At 37.3% G+C, this 20,333-nt stretch overlaps 2 protein-coding genes across 7 annotated transcripts; one reads left to right on the plus strand and one right to left on the minus strand.

The window, feature by feature from the left end:
- SSB (small RNA binding exonuclease protection factor La) lies at positions 1 to 9,842 on the plus strand. Of its 3 annotated transcripts, none has more exons than XM_082465461.1 (12): positions 1 to 156; positions 1,880 to 1,954; positions 4,964 to 5,067; positions 5,158 to 5,332; positions 5,976 to 6,083; positions 6,178 to 6,278; positions 7,351 to 7,422; positions 7,754 to 7,796; positions 8,237 to 8,377; positions 8,668 to 8,854; positions 8,978 to 9,109; positions 9,428 to 9,842. In XM_082465461.1, exons 1-12 carry the CDS (start codon positions 34 to 36, stop codon positions 9,514 to 9,516), a joined length of 1,350 nt encoding a protein of 449 aa, XP_082321587.1. In that variant the 5' UTR covers positions 1 to 33; the 3' UTR covers positions 9,517 to 9,842. The 3 variants fall into 3 exon arrangements, with proteins under 3 accessions (XP_082321587.1, XP_082321588.1, XP_082321589.1); XM_082465462.1 differs by having other exon boundaries at positions 19 to 156; positions 4,933 to 5,067; XM_082465463.1 differs by lacking the exon at positions 4,964 to 5,067 and having other exon boundaries at positions 19 to 156.
- METTL5 (methyltransferase 5, N6-adenosine) lies at positions 9,514 to 19,890 on the minus strand. 4 transcript variants are annotated; one of them, XM_082465504.1, is made up of 7 exons: positions 19,431 to 19,887; positions 17,384 to 17,498; positions 16,816 to 16,997; positions 15,942 to 16,024; positions 11,659 to 11,710; positions 10,044 to 10,093; positions 9,514 to 9,617 (listed from the first exon to the last, which is right to left on the minus strand). In XM_082465504.1, the coding sequence occupies exons 1-7, from the start codon at positions 19,537 to 19,539 to the stop codon at positions 9,579 to 9,581; spliced, it is 630 nt and encodes a 209-aa protein (XP_082321630.1). In that variant the 5' UTR covers positions 19,540 to 19,887; the 3' UTR covers positions 9,514 to 9,578. The 4 variants fall into 4 exon arrangements, with proteins under 4 accessions (XP_082321630.1, XP_082321632.1, XP_082321629.1 ...); XM_082465506.1 differs by having other exon boundaries at positions 19,396 to 19,536; XM_082465503.1 differs by having other exon boundaries at positions 9,514 to 10,093; positions 19,431 to 19,890.
- Between the last annotated feature and the right edge of the window lie 443 nt (positions 19,891 to 20,333).

Below are 20,333 nucleotides of genomic sequence, written 5' to 3' on the forward strand. Positions count from 1 at the left end.
CGCCCGAAGCCCCGCCCACCCTGGCCGCAAGGGATGCCGGGACAACCCCCATCTTCTTTAGGCGCGTTGGGCAAGCTGGCGGCGCTGGGGAGGGGAGACGTTGCTGTCGCTTTTAGTGACCCTGGGGCGCCTCTCTGTGGGACCGAAAACTTAAAGGTGAGCAACTCCAGGTGGCTAAAAAGAAGAAGGTACAAAAGGGTCTGCTTTGCGTGGTGCGCGACGGCGCGTTCCCTTTCCTTGCTGCCTCACGCTGGTTGCGTGCGCTCCTCGCCTTCCTCGCGTTCGGGGCGAGCGCCTCGTGGGCCGCAGCCGGAGGCGGCGCGCTGGGCTGGGGAGAGAGGGGCGCGGGCAGCCGCGAGGTGGGGAGCCGGTCTCTGCGTTCCTCGCAGGAGCTAGGGTTCCCCGCACGTGGTTGGGGCCCAGGCGACCGAGTGGTTGCTTTGGGACGGGCTGTGGCGGGTTCTTTGGACCCAGGCTGCCCGCATCCCCACTGTGTCTTTAAGGTTTCGTACCTCCACCGCTTTCCAGTGTCGCCGAAAGCGGATGTTTCGGTCCGACTGTGTAAGTTTCTGGAGAGGTCGACGTGGGTTAAACGCCGAAGGTTCCTTGGATCGTGTGGGACAGATTGGAGGCCGGGGAATCGGGGCCGCAGGTGTTCCCCGGGCGTCACTCTCTTGGGTTTTAATGGTCCTCATTCACTCACATCAAGGCTTCTGAGCGAAATTGGAAAGTGAGGGTAATATTTCACTTCTGGTTGTATGTACATTCTGAGAAAGTATCTCATGAAACGAAGTTCCAATATTGGGTAGGCCAAAGAAGTCTTACAGGGACTAAATAGGTCTTTTATCTCACCCTTTGTTTTATAGGGGGCCCTAGATCACAGTAATAACTTAGGAATTATGGTCGACAACCAATGCGTAAGATTGGGCAAATTCTGTAGTGAGATGTAGCACCGTAGGAGAGCTTCCAGTGTGCATCCAGGTTGTATTGCATAGCAATTACAGATTGTAAAGCCGTGCCTCCAAGAAGTGTACCAGTCATAGTTCATCGCTAGAGTTAATGAATGGCAGATATCCTTGATGAATTCTTTTAAATATACTTTTGTACACGGTGTTTGGATGGTTTTAATGGAGCACTAGAAGCAAGTAATTTGAAGTCAGGAGACTTTGTTATCCCTAGCAAACCAACTTCACAGCTTCATTTTTTCCTACGGTGCTATTGTCAGGGATGTGAAAGAGGAAACTGGCTGTAAGGTTAACCAATGTATTAGTAAATTAGTAGGCATACACCCAGTTTAATGTTGTTTTAGTGTCCTCAGGTTCTCAAATGATCATTTTCATATGTTCCTTATCATTAGTATTTATTTACTCTAACCCTGACTGTGTGTAGTGTTTGAATTTTTTTCACCTTAAAGTTTTGATACATAATCTTGTTGATGACAAGTTTTTGGTAAGTCAGCTATGACTAATTTTAAACGAAATTCGGCCCACACCAAACAAGACTGAGATCCACAGTAATATACTGACAGATGATGATCTACTTAAACCTGGTAATGATTGGTAAGTGGTTGAATGGAGTTTTTTCCCCTCAAAGCTTTCTAGATCAGCTAAATGAAGATAACCACTCACTTTGTTATAGAAGATGGAACGGTGATTTACTGGAAGGGGTGTGGATTAGCCATAGTTTTTCATCACTAATTTCAGAGTTTTCTTTTGTTGAAATTTGAGAATTGAGTAGAGAAATTGAACCCATGAAATTAAAAATTACTGATTTTTAGGAAAACAGTGGGATATTGATAATTTTAAAACATTCTTTTAATGGTCTTGAGTTTTATGTAAAAAGTAAATAACTTTTTTATGCCATTTGGGAAATTTTACAGATAGCCAGAATGGCAGAAAATGGTGATAATGAAAAAATGGCTGCTCTGGAGGCCAAAATCTGTCATCAAATCGAGGTATGATTCCTGTGGTGTTACACTGCAAAACCAGGGTCTTTGAGAGGAAATTTAGGGCCTCAAAACAAATACAGATAGACCATTTAATTTCAGTGTATTGACCTATTGAACTTTTGGTTTGTCTTTGATTCTTGGAGTTAGATAAATATACAGTAGTATACAGTTTTATATTAATGGAGCCTGTTTCTGAAACTCAAGAACAAAGACATTTCAAAAGGTAACACTATAGTGTAAGTTAACTTTTTTTGTGCTTTAGTTTCCTAGTCTGTAAAGCGAGGATAATAGTGTACCCTCCTCATAGGGTGGTTGTGAGGATTACATTAGTTCACAAAATGTAAAACATTTGGAATAGTGCCTAGCACATAGTAAAATAATTTTTAAAATCCTTTGTAAAGTACCTTCCCTGTTAAATAGCACTTTATTCTTGCAGGTCCTAGTAGTTTTTCCTGCCCAATTAGGTGTTCTCAGCCATTGTAACTTTTGAAAGGTGTTTGTTTGTTTGTTTGGTTTTGGGTTTTTTTTTTTTTTTGATGTGGACCTTTTTTTTTTTTTTAATTTTTTTTAAAATTTATTTATTTATTTACTTATGGCTGTGTTGGGTCTTCGTTTCTGTGCGAGGGCTTTCTCTAGTTGCGGCAAGCGGGGGCCACTCTTCATCGCGGTGCGCGGGCCTTTCACTATCGCGGCCTCTCTTGTTGCGGAGCACAGGCTCCAGACGCGCAGGCTCAGTAATTATGGCTCACGGGCCCAGTTGCTCCGCGGCATGTGGGATCTTCCCAGACCAGGGCTCGAACCCGTGTCCCCTGCATTGGCAGGCAGATTCTCAACCACTGCGCCACCAGGGAAGCCCTGATGTGGACCATTTTTAAAGTCTTTATTGAATTTGTTACAATATTCTGTTTTATGTTTTGGTTTTTTGGCCGTGAGGCATGTGGGACCTTAGCTGGAACCTGCAGCCCCTACATTGAAAGACGAACTCTTAACCACTGGACTACCAGGGAGGTCCCAGCCATTGTAACTTTTAAGAGTATCTGTTTTCTCTTAACAATTTTTTTGAATTTAGGTATTGTATTTAAGTTGGTGCTTTACAGTATCAGTAATGGCTACATGGGAAATTATCTCTTAATTTATGTTTTATATTCTTAAGTGAGGAACTTCAGATCATACTGTTCGGTGTTTTTTGCAACTCTCAGAACTTTTTTAAAGTTGCACTTCTCTGTTATTTTAAATTTCCTGTGTTACAGCTTTTTTTTTTTTATTAATTTCTTTATAATCGTGAAGAAAACTGTATATAGAAAAAGTTAATAATGTCCCACAACCTGCCACCTCTCAAATCTCACCCTCTTGAGGTAATCAAGGTTAAAAGCCTGATGAATACCTTTTCACAAATTGGTCAGTGCTCAGAGTAACATAATTTTTTCCCCTTTCCCTCCACCAAACATAGGATGCATTATGGGGCAGTAGTTTTGTATCATCAGTAATTTACACCATCCCCTATTTGATATGTAGGACATTTCCAATTTTTTAGCTGTAGTAGTTCTATGATAAATATCTTCATATATAAATGTTATTAAACATGTTCACTGATTTCTCTAAGATAAAATTCCTAGAGGGAGATGTACTGCCTCAAGGGTTATACACGTTTTTTTAGAACTTTTGATTTTTGATACTTACTGCCAGTTAACATCTCTACCTGCATGACCATTTCTCAGTGTTCAGGCCAGTACTGGGTATTCTTGTCTTTAGAGTTTTGGCTAAATGCTTTTCATTGCTTTAAATTGAATTTATTTGGTTAATAGTGAGCTTGAACTTTTTAACGTTTATAGTACATTTTTATTTTTAGTAATTAAAAAAAAAAATGTCCTTTACTGGGACTTCCCTGGCGGACAAGTGGTTAAGACTCCATGCTTCCAATGCAGGGGGTGCGGGTTCCATTCCTGGTTGGGGAACTAAGATCCCTTGGTTGGGGAACTAAGTGTGGTGCAGCCAAAGAAAAGTGTCCTTTACTCATTTTTCTATTAAGGTTTTCAGAGTTTTTTCTTCTTCTTCGTTGATTTATAAGAAGTATTAATAAACTTTTGTGTTTGTCTTTTACTTTTTATGCTACTTTTGGCATTCCAAGTAGTCACACCTGGGTCTTTTCATGTATACTACTTTTTTCGTTGTTTAACATCTTCATTGGAGCATAATTGCTTTACAATGGTGTGTTAGTTTCTGCTGTATAACAAAGTGAATCAGCTATACATATACATATATCCCCATATCTCCTCCCTCTTGCGTCTTCCTCCCACCCTCCCTATCCCACCCCTCTAGGTGGTCACAAAGCACCGAGCTGATCTCCCTGTGCTATGCGGCTGCTTCCCACTAGCTATCTATTTTACATTTGGTAGTGTATATATGTCCATGCCACTCTCTCACTTCATTCCAGCTTACCTAATTTTTTAACTTTTAAATTTTTCTAATTTTTAAAAAATTAGAGTGATTAATCAGATTATTCTAGTTTCTTAAATTTAACAATCTATTCTTTCCACACTGACTTGAAATAAGAGGCTTTTCATATACCAAATCCTTAAATATGTTTTTGTTTTAAGGCTTTCTGATCTATTGTCACATCTCCTAATTATATTGTTTCAATAATTATTTTTAGTTTTATCTTTCTGTTAATATGCATTATAAATATTATAGTGTATTTGAGAGAAAATGTTTATTGCCAGTTAAGTTTTTTTTTTTTTTTAATATTTATTTATTTATTTTGGCTGTGCTGGGTCTTAGTTGTGGCATGGGGACTTCTTAGTTGTGGCATGCCTGTGGGATCTAGTTCCCTGACCAGGGATTGAACCTGGGCCCCCTGCATGGGGAGCACGGAGTCTTACCCACTGACCACCAGGGAAGTCCCACCAGTTAAGTTTTGACATGTATTTTTAAAAGACTAGAATTTGGTGATGTAATGGTAATTTTTAAAACTCAATATTATACAGTGCTCTGCAATATACTGTAATTATCTTGCAGTATTATTTTGGTGACTTCAATTTGCCACGCGACAAATTTTTAAAGGAACAGATCAAACTGGATGAAGGCTGGGTACCTTTGGAGATAATGATAAAATTTAATAGGTAAAAACCTTTTTTAAATTATAAGATTTTCTGCTAACAGCAAGTGCTACTACTAAGTTTTACAATGCTTTTATATATATATTTTTGCAGGTTAAACCGTCTAACAACAGACTTTAATGTAATAGTAGAAGCATTGAGCAAATCAAAGGCGGAACTCATGGAAATAAGTGAAGATAAAACTAAAATTAGAAGATCTCCAAGCAAACCCCTCCCTGAAGTGACTGATGAGTATAAAAATGATGTAAAAAACAGATCTGTTTATATTGTAAGTGGGCCTTTAATGCATTTAATTATATCTTAAATTTATTTAGAAAGCACACAGAGTGGATAAGAATAAGGGCTCAGGAATCATAGCTTCACCACCTACTGTATATCCTTGGGCAATATTCTTAGCCTCTGTAAGCCTTATCTTCATAAATGGGGATAATATTTTTTACCTTATAGAACTGTTGTGAGAATTAAATGAAAAAACCCATATAACACTGGACAAAATCTTTGACATACATATTGTAAGTACTCAGTGCACATCAACTGTTCTTACTTATCAACAGCTAAACTTGTTAGCTGTTTTCTTTAGCACATTAATTTTTAAGTAGATTTTTTTATTCTGCAAAAATTCAGACATACAGAAGCAGATTGAATATATAATGTACCATTATCCAACTTCAACAGTTACTAACGTGATTAATCTTGTTTTATCTTTGGCCTATCTGGATTATTTTGAAGTGAATCCCAGATAAACGAGTCACTTCTATTGCACTGGTCAACAATGGCTCTTAACCAGAGCTATTAAACATTTAAGAGACAGAGAAAGATATATAGCCTCACTTCAAGACACAGTAAATCAGAATTTCTCACAAATCGTTTACTTGAGTTGTCATTTGTACATTTCTTCCTACTTTTCACAGAAAGGCTTCCCAATTGATGCAACCCTTGATGACATAAAAGAATGGTTGGAAGATAAAGGTCAGGTACTAAATATTCAGATGAGAAGAACATTGCACAAAGCATTTAAGGTATGGTTGTATGATGTAACAGACTTTTTCTAGTAGAAAAATACTTGGGATGTAACTTTAAAAAAAACCCCAACTTTTCTTCCACTTTTAATAGGGATCAATATTTGCTGTATTTGATACCATTGAATCTGCTAAGAAGTTTGTCGAGACCCCTGGCCAGAAGTACAAAGACACAGACCTGCTAATACTTTTCAAGTAAGTCAGCTTGCTGATGTTTTTTTTTTTGGCCACTTAGTTGTCTGGAATTGACACACTGGGGTAAGGAGTATAGAATAACATTCTCTACAGTAAGACCAGTATTTTTAGTATCCTTAGGCATCCTTTGAGAAATGCTTGAAGTTTGCTCACTGGAACTACTAGTCCTTTGAGACTATAAGGAAGTGTTAGGACCTTTTCACGCAATTAATAAGGGAGGTTAAGTTTTAGGACTTAACTTTGCATGTGAAACTTATAGTTAGGCTTGATGCTAAAATCTGAGCTTTTGGTGTGGTTAGAGAATAAATCACTATACAATTTTTATCCTTCTCGTAATCTATATATGCCTGTATTTTTATACAGTACAAAGGATTATTTAATAGAGATTTGAATCACATTCTTGGTGTGTGTGTGTGTGCACCTGTGTCTAAAAATTAGGACAAACCAGGACATTTTCATGATATAGTTGTAGGGCCATAATCCCCTACTTTTGCATTGCATAGTCTTCTAAATGCTGTCTACTAAACCTGATGGACTTAGAGATACACAGTGATAAATCATGCTGTCAGTGTTAAACTCTCAGATTTTTTTGACTTGTGATTTTCATAATTGCTTATTCTTGGGTCTCAGGGATTTCAGAATTTTTGCTTTTGTGAAATTAACACAAAAACTATGAAGCAAAGTAATTGCATAACTTTTGGTATACTTTCTTTTTTCTACACATGAAAAATGAAAATCAGCATGAGATTCTTAGTGAATATAGGGTTTCTTTTTTGTGGTGATGAAAATGTTCTGAAATTCATTAGTAGTGATGATTGTTGTACAATTCTTAATATACTAAAAGTCATTGAATTATATGCTTTAAAAGAATGAATTCTATGGCATGTGAATTACTTCTTAGTAAAGCTGTGATTTTAAAAAATAAGAGTAACTTCCTTAATGTATTTTGAATTTATAAGTAATTTTGTTGATAAAGAATGTAACATTCATTCCTGTGCAATGTCTTAAATCATTCAATATAATTTGCAGTCCTCTTCTCATGAACTTAGCCTTTATATTTTGTGTCCTTCAGGGAAGATTACTTTGCAAAAAAAAATGAAGAAAGAAAGCAAAATAAAATCGAAGCTAAATTACGAGCTAAACAGTAAGTATGTTGAGCTAATCATAACATTTTAGTTCCTTAAAGCTTTGACAGGTAGTAAAGTTATTGGTTCTGGGAAGTGAGGTTGATGATGAGCTCTGAAATGAGTAGCAGTAGGCCTTCCTTTTGCTAATGAAACATTGAGGTCTTAAGCTGCCTTGATAATCTTGGGGCCACATTGTGTTGCAGTCTAGCATCAGACAGTCAGAAAGCCTAAGGACTGGCTTTGGTTATTAAGTAGTTAAGTCATCATGCTTAAGGTTAACTTCATCAGGGTTTAATTTTCTCATACATGAAGTAAATGGAAACGTTCTAATGATATTTTTACTTGTAGAGAGCAAGAAGAAAAACAAAAGTTAGCAGAAAATGCTGAAATGGTACGTATATATTACTAAGAAATCTGTAATTCAAATTTAGGAGAATAAAAAGCCTGGGGACTTTCTAAAGAAAATATGTAAGCAAGTCTACAGTTGTCATATCACTGAAGTACTAGCCAAATATTGCCTAAAATTATTATTTATCCAGCGTAGTAAGATTTATATAATAACTAATTATTACTTGCTGGAGAAGTTAAATAAGTTAAAATCAGAAGCCATTGTAGAACAGAGGATGATAAAGGAAAATGTACCAACTACTTAAACTATTTAAATTTATACTACTTCAAAATAGCATTTTAGTTTCTAGCTTATTCCTTGTATGTATATATATAGAGAGAGAGAGAGAGAGAGAGAGAGAGAGAGGGAGGGAGGGAGGTATATGCCATTTCTGGTTTGTGGTTGCTTTTAAGAAACTTTTATCACCTTATATATTTTTATAGAAATCTCTAGAAGAAAAGATTGGCTGCTTGCTGAAATTCTCGGGGGACTTAGATGATCAGACGTGTAGAGAAGATTTGCATATCCTTTTCTCAAATCATGGTGAAATAAAATGGATAGACTTTGTCAGAGGAGCCAAAGAGGTTTGGAAATATTCATATGCTTTTTACCACTCAGTTTAAAAGTTCATAGAAACTTATCTTTTAGAAGATGACATTGGTAGAAGAAAGCAATTTTTTGTTAGTATGTTTATGAAAATAGTTTCTACTTGGTCATTTACTTTCTGTTTTATTATTGCTGTAACTGGATGTGATGTCTGATATTTTCTGAATTGTGCTATAAATAACTGTTGGAATTAGTGACTTCAAGTTTTTTAATAACTTCCTGATGTTCAGTAAAATTCCCTGGCCTTTGTTTTCTGTCTTTGGTGTAGGGAATAATTCTGTTTAAAGAAAAAGCTAAGGAAGCACTAGATAAAGCAAAAGACGCAAATAATGGTAACCTACAATTAAGGAACAAAGAGGTCACCTGGGAAGTACTAGAAGGAGATGTGGAAAAAGAAGCATTGAAAAAAATAATAGAAGATCAACAAGAATCCCTAAACAAATGGAAGTCAAAAGGTCGTTAATTCTGATTTTCTTTGACTATTTAACTCATTTGTTTGGGTAAAAATTTTAATTGGTGTTAAAAGACATTGACAAGAGGTTTAAAACATTACGGATTTCTCAATTTTGTCTCTACAGGTCGCAGATTTAAAGGAAAAGGAAAGGGAAATAAAGCTGCCCAGATTGGGTCTGCTAAAGGAAAAGTACAGTTTCAGGGCAAGAAAACTAAATTTGATAGTGATGATGAACATGATGAAAATGGTGCATCTAGTAAGTTTTTTTAAGTCCTTTGGTACTTTGATGAGAAATTATTTGTGGGAGAAAAACAAATATGGTTTTACAACTTCTGTGTAAGTGATGTTCTCAGATTGTGATTGACCTTGGTTATGCTATTTTACACGTGGAAAACAAAGATGTTTGGAAGCTAAGTTTAGAGAGCAGGTCCGTACTAAAGGAAAAGCCTTTTCTCATTGGTGTAGGAAAGTTGTTGCTAATCTGTTTAAACAATTATTTTTTATAGTTATGCTCAATATTAACATAGAGTAATGCTTACAGAGAACTTAACGAAAATTAATTGTCATTGTATAGGACCAGTAAAAAGAGCAAGAGAAGAAACAGACAAAGAAGAACCTGCATCAAAACAACAGAAAACAGAAAATGGTGCTGGAGACCAGTAATTTAGTAAACATTTTTTATTCATTTTAATTAGATTTTAAGCTGCTTTTGTCTTTGGAGGCTTTTAAAAAGAAAACCGAATTAGGTCCACTTCAATGTCCACCTGTAAGAAAGGAAAATTTTGTTGTTGTTTAACTTGTCTTTTTTTGTTGTTGTTATTGTTATCAAAATGAGTATTTTTTTATGTATAATTCTGTTTGTGTTCTTTCAGATTATTCAAATATCAAAAGAAACATTCTTCCACTAAATTGCCTTTGTAATATGAGAATGTATTAGTACAAAGTAATAAAATGTATACTGCATAAAAATAAAATAAGTTTATTTTTTATTTTTGTGCCCAAAGTATTTGAGAATTTATCTTAAACCAGCATATTGGCTGTTGTGGTTATAGGCCCATCCCAGAGTTAAGTACTTATCTTCTAGGCTGGCTTTCTGTATTCACTCAAGCAACTTGATAACATTAGAAATAATTACTTACTGTGAAGTTTTTCAGTGCTGAATGTAGATAAACCAGAATCAAGAGACTTACTGATTTCCTTTTATGAAACTTGTATGATGCCGGCAGGTCATATCGTAGCTCTACAAAACAAAAGCCACCTACGGGTAAAAATTATACTTCCAAACATTTACCGCCCTTGACTTAGGGAAAAAAAAAAATTAAGGAAGTACTAAATGCTGCTAAGCCAAACATTTCAGACCTGTCACTTAATTTATCCAGGACTGATTTGATATATCCCCACGATAAGCCATGGCAAACTGAGCCTGGCATTTGTTTGGGTCATTATATCAAAATTTGAGATTATGGGGAAGAGTATAGAAGGTTAACAAGTAGACAAAAAAGTATATCCTATGAAAATATGATAGTATTTTCCTATTTTTAATTTCCTAAGTAATCTATAGCTACCAGTTGCATAACAACCATGCTTATTTTTAAAATTTCCGGTTTGGATTTTAGTAATGGTAGTAAGTAGCTAATTATTTTCCTACTGAGCTCTCAAATGAAAAACCACTTTTCACATTCTTTTCTTCTAAAGGATAATGTAGGTTCTCAAAACTTAGCACTGATCAACTTTAGAGGGATGGCAGTAAGTCTACCTACCTATGCTTCATATTTTGCAACAAATTCTAACTCCCTAAATCACAGCTCTCAACTTTTAATGTGCAATCAAATCACCTTCAAATCAAATCAAATCCTGTTCAAATGCAGATTATAATTCAGTAGGTCTGGGCGCAGCCTGCAATTCTTCAAGTCTGACAAGCTCCCAAGGGATATCAATGCTGATGGTCCACATTTGAGGACCACACTTGGGAGTAGCAAGGCTCTGGCTTGGTGTGCTACTACTGGAACTGTTCTAAGGTCTGCATGTTGCATATTATAATACCTTAAACTAGGCAAGGAATGACAATACTGAATATACTAGGAAGACAGACTTTTACACATTACATTACTAATTATTATGAAGGCAATAGATCTAGTTATGTGGTTAACCCTGTTTGTTAGTACTAATCCAGTCAGTTTATTATTGTGTAAAAAAATTTCCCCCTTATTGTACTCTTATTTCAGGCTTTTCAGAATTACTTGGTTTATAGTTAGCTTCTAGTTACATGCTTTTCCCATTTTGATGTTTGTGAATATTACCCAGTTTACTAATAAAAATGTATCAAACATGATTTACATGGTGTGGATGATTATATTCTATCCCCCACTAAAAAAATTAAAAGCTTCATGTTATTTGACTCTAGGGACAATTAGAAAGTTGAAATAGAAGGGTAATCCAGGCATAATCTGGTGGTATTTTCCAGGAATGAATTTCAAACTAAGGCCTGACAAACTCTAAGCCCAAGCTCTTAAGTCACTGTGATGATTATAAGGTTCTGTCTGAGCCTGGAAAGAACAAATACTTGGGTGCCATTAAAAGTTTTCAGTAAAATGCATAAATTGGGACAGTCTTGCGCAAACACTGATACCCTGACTTTACTCCGTTTCCAACCCACTACCAACCACCCACATTTTGCCACACTAAAATACATGTTCTACAATATCTTTTCTCAGCACATGTAAAAATTCTGGTTAGGCTAATGCCTGTTGGCCTTCTTAGATAATTAGGGTTGAGATTTGTTTATGAGAAACATAATTGTCTTACCTGCGATAATATCTATCTTGATTTTCCATTCTGCAGCTTTCTTTTGAATATGCTGAACATAAAATAACATGTTAATGTGAGCTTATCTTTAAACAATTTTTTAAAAATTGCTTTTTACTAATACTTGATTGTAAGTTTTCAAGCTTTCAAAATTTCATTAGAATTAAGACCCTTAAAATTTTTTCAACTGGATGAGTAATATATTGAAAATACGAAACCAAGCCATTTAATAATCTGAGCCAAATTACATAATTAAATTCAAGTAATAAAGCTATTATTTCAGAAGTGCATCAAAGTAAATAATGTACTCATGGTTTCTGCAGCATTATTTCATCAATATATACAGGTATCCTAGAAACCATTCAGCAGAGATCTATGTCCATGAGCAATTCAGTGGCAGTATGGTACAGAGGTTAAGGACATGGTTTCTGGAACCAGACAGCCTGCATTTGAACTGAAGCTCTATTAGCTATGTAACCCTGAGCAAATTACGCATTTTTTTGTGTGCCTCAGTTCCCTCGTCCGTTAAATGAGGATGATCATGATATCTCATCAGATTGTTGCAGAGTGTGAAAAGTGCTTTGAACTGTGGTGGCATACAGAGCAAGTACTAAATGTTAGCTATTTATAGGTCTAAGAATTTTGAACCACTTCATAAAACTTTTGATTACTAATTTATAAAAATTGCTTTATGAATTAAAATATATACACAACACTCCAACATTAATAAAAATGGGAAAAAAGTTGCCCATAATCCCCTAAGTAAATTTTATGCATAATTTTCTAGAACTACTGTAGTAGAGATAGCAATATTTGGTATAAGCATTTTGTTCATGTTGGTAGTGTTCACAGTACTCAAACTGATTGATAAAATACTCAATTATCCCTGTTTGAGGTTCAAATATTTCTATTATAAATAATATAATATGTTTGTGCTTGTAGTCTGTTCTTGAATTTAATAAATAATCCCAGTTCTGGGCATATTTTTTCCCCTACTTCGAGACCTAAAATTTCTGTATAAGGATATAGACTTTAGGGGCTTCCCTGGTGGCGCAGTGGTTGAGAGTCTGCCTGCCAATGTAGGGGACACGGGTTCGAGCCCTGGTCTGGGAAGATCCCACATGCCGCGGAGCAAATGGGCCCGTGAGCCACAGTTACTGAGCCTGCGCTCCGCAACAAGAGAGGCCGCGATAGTGAGAGGCCCGCACACCGCGATGAGGAGTGGCCCCTGCTTGCCGCAACTAGAGAAAGCCCTCGCACAGAAACGAAGACCCAACACAGCCATAAATAAATAAAAAATTAAAAAAAATAATACCTAGCATATATATTAAAAAAAAAAAGGATATAGACTTTAATACAAATAATATTATAATTTAATGGAATCCTAGGATCCTTGGTAAATTTTTGACAAATAAAGTATGATGACAGTTCTTTGCTATTTGAGCCCTAAGATTAGTGAAAGAGGTTTTAGATGGTAGATTATACAATGGAATGTGGTTGGTTCTGGCAGAGATGTCAAAGAATAAATGGGGTAAGCTTGGGATAAACACTGAAAGAACAGTGCCTGGCCTACCTACTTTGCTGTAACTATAAGCCAAGAACTAAATTCTCACAATGCCTAATGAAAGAAGATATGGCAACAGCCGTAAGAGTCATCCAGCTTATTAACATATCTGCCAAGATACGCTTATATTTTACCTAAGTATTTCTATCAAAAAATTCTATCAAATGCACCTCTATTATGGATAGAGGGCCAAGCACTTTTAAAAGACAACGGTCTACAGTTAAGGGGTCTGAGGTAAGCTTCAATAACAATGTTACTAGTCATATAGAATACTTAAAACAAGCAAAATTATCACAAAGCTTAGAGCAGATATATCTACAGCATAAACTAAGGACTGTCTTAGTATTAGAAGTTCATTCATTATCATACCTCCTTCACAGTATGCACAATACACACCAGATTAATTTCTCAAATTATTTAGTTGCTGTGCTAATGGAAATACTTCTACACTGCCAAAATAAAAATGGATTTAAGTAAATATTTGCTTAAAATTCTATTAAGCGGATCAAGACAATGCTGATACTGCTGCCTCCTGGTGGTGGAACATGGCAATACCAAACTGAAAATGGGAGTTCCTTGGTAACGTGACTGCAGGAATTCATTCAATTAATTAGACTTTGCTGCTTAACTGCACTTTTTATTGGCATATTTTACTTGGTTTGCATGAATTGTATATCAGTAATATAAAATTTATGTTATGCCAAACTGCAGAAGAGTTCATAGCAGGCCTGACTGCTTATCCGTAGAAAGGTCTACATGTAAGTTTGGCCTTTGGCTAGAGTATGGGAACTTAGATTTTGGGAGAGTTTCCACTCCCCGTCCCTTAATAATAGTGGCTCACTGTGCTTAAAATGTTTATGCTGAGTACCTGTTTTGTTACTGGGAGTCTGGAATTTGGGTATCTGCCACGTAGGGGGTGCCTGTGTGATGAATACCCAATAAAAACCCTTGGCACCAAGATTCCAGTGACCTTCCCTGGTTGACAACATTTCACATGCCTTGTCACAAAACTTCTTTGCTGGAAGAATTAAGTGCATCCTGTATGACTTCACTGGGAGAGAACTCCGGAAGCTTGCACCTGGTTTCTCCTGGACTGTGACCAATGCACCTTTCCCTTTGCTAATTTTGCTCTGTATCCTTTAGCTGTAATAAATCCCAGTCAAGAGTATGACGATATGCTCAGTCCTATGAGACTTCCTTGTGAATCATCAAACCTGAAGATGATCTTGGGGACCTCCTCAACACAGGCTTTTTAGATACCAATAATTCCTGGTGTTTGTTTTCGCTTACTGAATGGGGATTTATTTACCAGTAAAGTCATGTTGTGTTCTGCTGCTTACCTGCAGGGACCACTACTAATTGTTTAACAGTATACAGGCATACCTGGGAGATATTACAGGTTTGGTTCCAGACCACCGCAATAAAGTGAATATCACAAGAGTGAGTCACCTGAATTTTTTTGTTTCCCAGTGCATATAAACGTTCTGTTTACACTATACTGTAGTCTATTAAGTGTGCAATACTTTATTGCTAAACAATGCCAAAACAATTATAATAGTAATATCAAAGATCACAGATCACCATGACAAATATAATAAAAAAGTTGGGCATACTGCAAGAATTACCAAAACATGACACAGAGATACAAAGTGAGCAAATGCTATTGGAAAGATGGTGCTGACAGACTTGCTTGATGCAGGGTTGCCACAAACCTTCAATTTGTAAAAAAATGCATTATCTACACAGTGCAATAAAGCAAATGGCAATAAAACAAGATATGCCTGTATATATTTTTAGCTATGTAATTTTATATATTTTTAAAGGTTATTAGATTACCATATATTCATAATTTGTTTCCAACTGAATTCCAGTACACTGCATTTATACAAATAAAATATTTTTCCTACAAAACTACTTTAAAATCTCTTAATACATGTCTGATTTAAAATAATAACAGCTAACATGACAACTGCCAGACACTATTTAAGTGCTTTATAAATATTAACTCATTTAATCCTCACACCAACCCTGCAAAGTATAAGGTGCTCTTAGTTCCTCATGCTGTAAGAGTATAGGTGAGTACAGGATAGGTGACGAAAATGAACTCAAGTACCTTGACCAAGATAAGACAGCTGCGAAGCAGCAGAGTTCAAATATGAATCTAGGTAGGCTGGCTCTATAGTCTGTGTTCTTGATCACTATGTTAAACTGACACTAAAAAAAGGTACCGTCCCACCCCCAATTTTCTGGAATACATCCTACACAGCCTTATGTGTTATGTGCTGACAGTGAAGAACAATGGAAGAAGTGGGTTCTGAACTCAGATCAGTTCAGCCTCCCAGGCTCAGTGTTCTGAAAAACCAGGCCGCCCTTGCCTCCCTTATGCACACCAGGCCACACCAGGCCACTGGGACGCACCAACCAGGGCTTACGCAGGCAAACCAGGACATACTGGAACCACCATTACGCCTACTCCTCTATTCCTGAATTATATAATCACTCTCCTGTTAACAGCTCCTGCCTGAACAAATCTTTGACAAAATAAAGCTAATCACAAATGCCAGCTAGTTAAAGGGAAAACTTACTTTCTAAGTGCCAGATGTTTTAAAAGTTCAGGAGAATTAGATACCCTGGTATTTAGTATTCACAGTAAATCCTTAAAATACTGTCATGAATTTAAAAATAAATGACACAGAATATTATGATGATTTGAACTTACTTCTCTAGTTGAGGATTTGTGTAAAGAATATACTGCTGTTCTTGCCATTTCCAAAGCAGTCTTCAGAAAGGCCATATCTGTCCCTGTTAAGAGTAGAAAAAGCTCCTATTTACATTATATACCTGTTAACAAAATAGAAGATTAAAGGAATACTAGGTATTTAGAAACATTTTTTTCCAAACTCCAAAATAGCCATTTCAAATTCTTTCTGTAACAAGACAGGGTACAAATAACCAAGATATCTAAATATCTTTTAAGGTTGTTGGAATAAAACCAGAATTATACTGTCTTGTTTAAATGAGGCTAAAGTAAAAATTTTAATATTATATTCCAAATTAACAACTTTCAAAGAGGGCAGAAGCAAACAAGTAAAGTAGTAATCAGAATGCTGGGGGCAGGTGGAGGGAGGACTTTTTAAACTATGCGTGTCTTTTCCTCTTCTGACTTCTTACCCTCCTTGCCCCCAAAATACATAAAATAAATAGCCACAGTGAGTCACTGTTACTGATGGACACATGTTGAAACCTTCAAATGTTGAGACATTAAAAAGAGGTTCTAAAAATACAAAAGCCTTTATAGGATTCATACTCATTCATAAGGGTTAGGTAAATCATTCTAGAAAGCAGATGAAGAATAGTAAGTGGATAAATTTGTTCACTTAGCACAAACTTATGAAAACAAAGATTGAAAAATTCAATTCCCTAGCCGTGCATTAAACAAACTGAAATTCAAACTGTAATAACTATACAGGTAAGAGATTGGTTTATTTAATGAACAGTGATAAAATCCCTTAACCCAAACAATCAATGAGAAAATGGTTTTTAAAACTTGCTTTTCTACAAAGACACCAGTACACATGATTCTTATTACTAACCTTTATTATTTTTGGTCCCAAAGGGAGGATTCATAATTACTGTATCAAATGACTTGGACATTCTGTTAGATAATGAGCACACATCACACTGAACCATGTCAACATTTGTTAACTCAAACTCTTCTACATTCCTATTAAATATTTCCAACGCGTCTTCATCTATGTCGAATCCAACACACAACCTATAAATATAAAACACAAAGAGACAACTACTTAAAGCTCCCCAGTCAAAACAACAACAAAACCAAAACCACGTACCTTTGTAACCCAACTGACCAAGTGACAGTGAGTGTTGTCTTTTAACAGCATGATTTCCCAAACTGTCAGGGGTTGGAAACTCAGGTTCATATAAAAGAGGGGCATATGACTTCTGCTGTTACTGTTTTTTGTTGTTGTTGTTTTTTTTTAGTTTGTTTTGATGTTCTGCCCATTCTAAATGTACTCGGTATTAGATTCTTGCTCCTCTCATCTCACACTATAGAGTCCCATAAATATAAATCAGTTGATTTTATTTACTCTTCTTATTAAAACCATCCCATACCCAAACAGTATGTACTGGATCACATACCCTGCTCCCAGCATTGCAGTTCCGATGCTAAGCACTCCACAGCCACATCCTAGATCTGCAACCACTTTATTTTCAATGTCATCATATGTGTTATGAATTGTATAGAGCATACATGCTGAATGATCAAAAAAAAACATATTAAGGAATAAGTAGGCAAGTTGATGACCAAAATCCAATTTGTGCAAATGACTCTTTGTAAAACAATTTCTTATCTTGCATTATTTACACCTCCCCTAAATCGTGTGCCAGATTATTAAAAAATAGTAAGGTATAATAACTTGGTATGTAGTTAAGGATAATAACACATACCAGTGGTTCCCCCACACTAGTCTCTGCTGACAACGCCAAGAATGACAAAACTTTGAGGTAAAATGAGAAAAATAAGGTCAAAATGTTTTATTTTTCCTCAACCTGTTCAAAACATTGCCATACACATATACATATATCAGTTTTCTTTGATGTTGAAATATCACTTTTATGAAAGGATGGTAAGAGTAAATAGGTTTAAAAAATATCTTTCCTTGTCAAAATATAGACCTGGCAACCCTATATCAGTTTCCAAAATTGTGAAATTTTACTGATCTTTGAAATCTGTAAGTCTGGGAACCACTAATACTGAACAAGCATTAACATTAAAACAGAACTTTTTTTTGCAGCAAGTTTGTCACCATAACACAGGTACTGTAAGTTCAAGCTAGAATGGGAAAGGAAAAGACCTACATCCACAATATGGCCTTTAGACGCATATATTCACACACATATATTCATGATCTACAGACACATGTATCTACTAATGAGACCTGATAAGAGAACTATTGAGGAGCAGAACAGAAGCTGCTGAGATGAGAAAGGGATCTTTCAAGTACATGAAGGTTGGGGCTATACTGAAGGTTAAGCATGAGTAACTTCACTGACATCTCCCTGTGGATATCTGAACCCACCAAGGGCTGCTGGCCATCACTGATGCCCCAGGATCTAGAGGTTTTATCAAAAACACAATTACAGGGATGTGTCAGGCTGACTGTGCTGTTCTGATTATTGCTGCAGGTGTTAGTGACTTTGAAGCTAGTATCTCAAAGAATTAGCACAACCATGTGTATGTTACACACTGGCTTTGAAACAACTGATTGTTATTTGGAAAAAAAAAAAAAAAAAGGATTCCACTAAGAAACCCTGCAGCCAGAAGACATTAAAGAAATCATTATCTAAATTGAGATAACTGGTCTTACCTCAGACACAATTTTGTGCAATTTTTGGTTGGAATTATGACAATATGTTGGGAGTTAAGTGCAGGTATACACGTTTTTTCCTTGACTTTCTTTGGCAGCTTAGAAACAGAACTATGTTGAAGTTAGGGGGACTCCTCCTTGCAGATGTTCCCAACAAATTAATTTTCCTAAGACTCCCTCAATGACTTTGGTAATATGTTTATTAAATATAAATGGTTTTTCCTGTGTTCTTTTACTTCCAGTATCAATCTCTCACATCAAGCAACACTGCTGATTCTCCGATCATTTGTTAAAATTGAAATGCATCCTCATCTTTAATATAGCACCTATTATGGATTTGTTAAAACTCAGTCCTTCCACTACCAACTCTAGTATTCATTTCTAGGGCAGAGTATAGCGCGTAGGAATCCTCGTACTGGCAATTCGTTACACCGGGAAATGGATCCTTACTTAGCAAGTATTTACTGAGCTGCTAAGTGGTACCAGGAACTCTTCTAGGCTCTGGGAATTGTGTGAACAAGACCAGCACATTTTTGCCCTCAAGGAGTTAATAGTGTAATAAGATTAACAAACACATTAAAAAGTGTCTGACAGTGTTGAGGGGTATGCAGAAAAACAAACAGTAAAACGATAGAGTGTCTTGTGCGCGGGATGTTTTCAGGTGCAATGTCAAGCAAGTCCTCTCTAACGCAACATGAAATCTTAGGGCAGAATTCCTCTAGACGTTCTCTGTATCCAAATAACTGTTCTATTTTCACAATGGAGTGAGTAGACAGGACTAACCTGCGAGACAAGGGCATGGTCAGCAGCCGCCCTACCTGCAATGTGCGGCCTGGTTGGATACTGTTCTAGAAGGAGCTTGGGCTTTTCGAATCCATCCACTTGTTGCAGGTGACTCTCTAGTTCCTTAAGCCTTAATTTCTTCATGTTTCAAAAAGTGTGCGTTCGCAGGGTTCAACGGCGCTGGATCTGCAGAGAAACCTACTTCACCTGGATCTCCCCGCCAACTCCGATCCCCCGCCCCTTTTTCAGCGCCGCGGGCTGAGGGCCAGGCTGGAAACGCAGGGCGCGAAAGGTACACCCGGCTTAGGCGGTTCTCGCTCTCCTCCCCGCGCCAGCGGTGGGCAGAGTCCTCGGCCAGCCTTCGGTCCGCCTCCAGGGTACCCCGCGCCGAGACTGGCCTGGAGTCGCTGAGGACTCCTCACGCAGCGTCTCCGCACTTCCAGAAGCTGCTCTCGCCTCGGCCGGGACCGGAAGCGCCGTCACGCACGCGCACACGCGTCCGCCAGCCAGCGGTCCCACGCCGAGCTGCAACCGCGGCCCCGCGCACGGGTTCCGATGGCAGTCGAGCGCTTCCTTCGCCTGCACAGCGGTGCCGTCGGCGCCCACAGGAAAGTCCGCCCTTCTCTCCCCCCAGGGGCCGGCCCCCGCCACATGTCGCGTGGTCATTACCGTCTAGTTTTTCCTTGAGTACTGTCAGGTCCTTGAAGGAAGTGGGGAGAAAGAGGGTGAAGGTGAGGGTGAAAGTCACGGTCGATTTGTTTTAATGCCCACTGTGGTCCTTTCTGCCTCCTGTCTCCCAAGCTCCCTCTCAAAGAGTAGCAACCTCCACTCACCTTTGCTTTCCTTGCCATTCGCATGCCCTACATTGTTTCCCTCTTTTTAGGTCAACTGTGTCACTTACCTCAGCTCCTACAGCGTGGTGATGTCCGAGAAGCCCA

This window comes from Balaenoptera physalus, assembly GCF_965194825.1.
Source record: "Balaenoptera physalus genome assembly, chromosome: 6".
NCBI classification, from domain to species: Eukaryota; Metazoa; Chordata; class Mammalia; order Artiodactyla; family Balaenopteridae; genus Balaenoptera; species Balaenoptera physalus.

Excerpts from the sequence above, each read along its gene's own strand:
- SSB (XM_082465461.1), top strand. The coding sequence starts at position 34 with ATGCCGGGACAACCCCCATCTTCTTTAGGCGCGTTGGGCAAGCTGGCG. Across the intron at positions 5,068-5,157 it reads ATAATGATAAAATTTAATAG|GTTAAACCGTCTAACAACAG; the intron begins GTAAAAACCTTT and ends ATATTTTTGCAG. Across the intron at positions 7,423-7,753 it reads GCTAAATTACGAGCTAAACA|AGAGCAAGAAGAAAAACAAA; the intron begins GTAAGTATGTTG and ends TTTTACTTGTAG.
- METTL5 (XM_082465503.1), bottom strand. The coding sequence starts at position 19,539 with ATGAAGAAATTAAGGCTTAAGGAACTAGAGAGTCACCTGCAACAAGTG. Across the intron at positions 16,025-16,815 it reads TGGGACCAAAAATAATAAAG|GGACAGATATGGCCTTTCTG; the intron begins GTTAGTAATAAG and ends TACTCTTAACAG. Across the intron at positions 11,711-15,941 it reads ACAAATCCTCAACTAGAGAA|CATATTCAAAAGAAAGCTGC; the intron begins GTAAGTTCAAAT and ends TTTTATGTTCAG.